This window comes from Aptenodytes forsteri, unplaced genomic scaffold (assembly GCF_000699145.1).
Source record: "Aptenodytes forsteri isolate BGI_AS27 unplaced genomic scaffold, ASM69914v1 Scaffold87, whole genome shotgun sequence".
Taxonomy (NCBI): Eukaryota; Metazoa; Chordata; class Aves; order Sphenisciformes; family Spheniscidae; genus Aptenodytes; species Aptenodytes forsteri.
The window spans coordinates 1,928,873-1,931,497 of record NW_008796041.1 but is presented as its reverse complement, the minus strand read 5'-3'; the positions used below and the strand labels follow the sequence as shown (position 1 = coordinate 1,931,497).

At 48.2% G+C, this 2,625-nt stretch overlaps 1 protein-coding gene across 1 annotated transcript in view; it reads right to left on the bottom strand.

Moving 5' to 3' along the window:
• The window catches only part of PRPF18 (pre-mRNA processing factor 18), an 18,943-nt gene extending 17,804 nt beyond the window's left edge, over nucleotides 1–1,139 (bottom strand). Inside the window, exons 1-2 of the mRNA XM_019473704.1 lie at nucleotides 1,089–1,139; nucleotides 272–364 (exon numbers count right to left, since the gene is read on the bottom strand). Coding sequence (XP_019329249.1) covers nucleotides 272–364; nucleotides 1,089–1,139 — 144 coding nt within the window. The remainder of the gene's footprint in view (nucleotides 1–271; nucleotides 365–1,088) is intronic.
• Nucleotides 1,140–2,625: the final 1,486 nt, after the last annotated feature.

The window sequence follows — 2,625 nt, the reverse complement described above, 5'->3', positions numbered from 1 at the left end:
GGTTTAGATTGGATGTGAGGAAAAATTTCTTCACCGAAAGGGCTGTCAAGCACTGGAACGGGCTGCCCAGGGAAGTGGTGGAGTCCCCATCCCTGGAGGTATTGAAAAGACGTGCAGACATGGCGCTTAGGGACAGGGTTTAGTGGTGGACTTGGCAGTGCTGGGTTAACGGTTGGACTCGATGATCTTGAAGGTGTTTTCCAACCTAAACGACTCGATGATTCTGTGAGGCTGGTCACTGGCCCCCAGGAGCACGTGGGCCCGGCCGTACAAGGCCGCGGCTGCCGCACAGGAGGGCAAGGTGCCTCCTTGGCTGCTCCCGGCACGGGTGTGCCCCTGCCACCGGCCGGTTCACTCCGGGAGGCTTAACAACACCCCAAGGGAAATCAGAACTGTTTCACCGACTCCAGGATGCCCTCAGGTGAAACGACACCAGCGAACAGTGTAGGCTTTAATTGCAGGGTGCTCGCAAGTACCCCGCTCCTTCCCCAGGTGCTGGTATTAAAAATCACCCAAGAGATGGGAAAGGTTTGCGCTCCCTGTCCCCTGTGCTGTCTGTGCACCTGAGACGGTGCATTGGGATTCAAGTGTGATGCCTGGTTTCTGCTTCCTTCAGGCCTAGAGGGCTGAGGTAGCTGGTAGGGACTGAGCTCCAAAGTGTGGGCTTATGTGTATATCCTGGAAGTTAAAATTACTGCCTTCGTTAGCTTCATGTCACCAGGCACGCAGCATTTGTGACACAGATTAACAGGAAGAGAGTTAACTCTGAATTTCATCTCTTGTTTTGTTTATTTACCTGCTTTTGTCCACCAATTTCTATCCTGTGGCTTGTACAGTCCAAGAGGTCCAGAAAAAGCTTTGAAGAGTGGGTAAGAACAGCCAATTCTCACTATGCTTAAATTTATCAGGGCTACACCTGTGCTGGAAACGAAGGCCACCGAACAGTGAAGGGTGGAAGTCCCTGTAACTTTAGCTCCTCTGTTTTGCTTAGAAGCAGCATGGCTGGTGGCAGCACCTCTGTCTCCTCCAGCCTCATGCTACGGCACATGGCAGTTTCTGCCTCCCTAGCTCTGCCAGGCTTTTTTCACCTTTAGGTCCTCCCAGATTTTTTCTTTGCCTTTCCTTGTTGTACGCTCCATTGCTCCGGTAGCTATTTTGGAGGGCTGTAACTGCAACTGGCTTTTCACCTAGGTTAGATAATCTGAGCCGTGTGCCGTGGCTCTTTCTTGCAGAAAATAGCCCATCAGTTTAAGGGTGTTGTTTAAACCCAGGCCAGAGGGGTATGGATTTAGAAATCATGCCCTGCTTTACCTCAGGCTTGAATGCAATCGCTTTGCAATGAGGAAGCAGGAACAGTCCTCCTACGCTTTTTCATAGTTCTTCTAAAAGGAAATTATTTCATATCTGACGGTGAAAGGATCCAAGAAGGTCTCAGTAGAGAGGCCTGGGGGGATGTGCCCACACTTGGGTAAGGGCATAAGTCGGGAGGCTGTAGGAATACTCTGTAGTGGACTTTATGGCAAACAAATCTGGATGCTCATGTCTGAGTGCCAGCTGCCCCCCTCGGTTAACTGTAGTATAGACATAACCTTAGACCTTGCTTCATTTCCTGCTCCAGTTTGACGTTATATCTCAATTAGAGACAGTACAAAATGAAGGAGGAAAGCCAACTCACACACAGTATTGACAAGAATGATGCAGTTACTGTGAGGTGACACCTAGACCAAAGATCTCCTGGTTTATAAAAATCAAAACAAACCAGCGAGGTGGCAGGGAGGGGTATAATGGGCAAGGAAAGCAGCTGAAGACTTTACCTTGGTAAAACAGCTTTGGCTAGGTTTGAAATTAATGCTGTACCTCTAAAAGGTGTCTAAAAGTTCACTAACGATGACACAACCTTCCACGATTGATTTGGTGCTCTGCTTCCAGTACTCCTGGTTCTGTGCTTCTCTTGCCTCCAAATCAAAGCATCCTTTACTGTAAATCCCCTCTGTGATCAAGACAGTTGTCTTGTCCTGTGGAAGAGAAGTTGCAATCTACAAAGTACAACATCTCCCAAAAGAGTTGCTGTATGTATGCAAATATGTATATATGTTGGCTGTGTTTTTCTGAGGGCATTCACTAATATCTCCCTGAAGAAGCAAAGGGGGAAAATAATACTTGGTGTCATACATCTCCTTGAGATTTCTCTTTTTGAAGAGATTGGAAAATCTTCTGATGTATAAGAAGTTGTGGTACCTTCTTTTTCTTTCACTGACAACTCATGAGGACATCCACTCCGGCTTGCTCTCCCATTTCCAGGATGGCAAATCTGTTTGACTCGTCTTTGCCTTGGGCTCAGGGCAACATTTTCTGAGGGGCATGAATGGTTGAGATGGTTGGGTCAGGTCTCGGCTGGACTCTGTTCAAAGCTCCTCCATTCTTCAGAACATATTCCCAAGGGTATATCTATGCTGGCAATTCGTTATGGTCTCTGCCTGCTTCGTTATGGATCTCTGGTCCTTTGACTGTCTCCATTCACAGGCGCTACTTGGTTGTAGGGTGGATATCTGGAGCACCCCTTGCTGGACAAACTCATGGCGCACATGAAAGCTCACACTGTGAGCTCTGCTCCTTGGACCACGC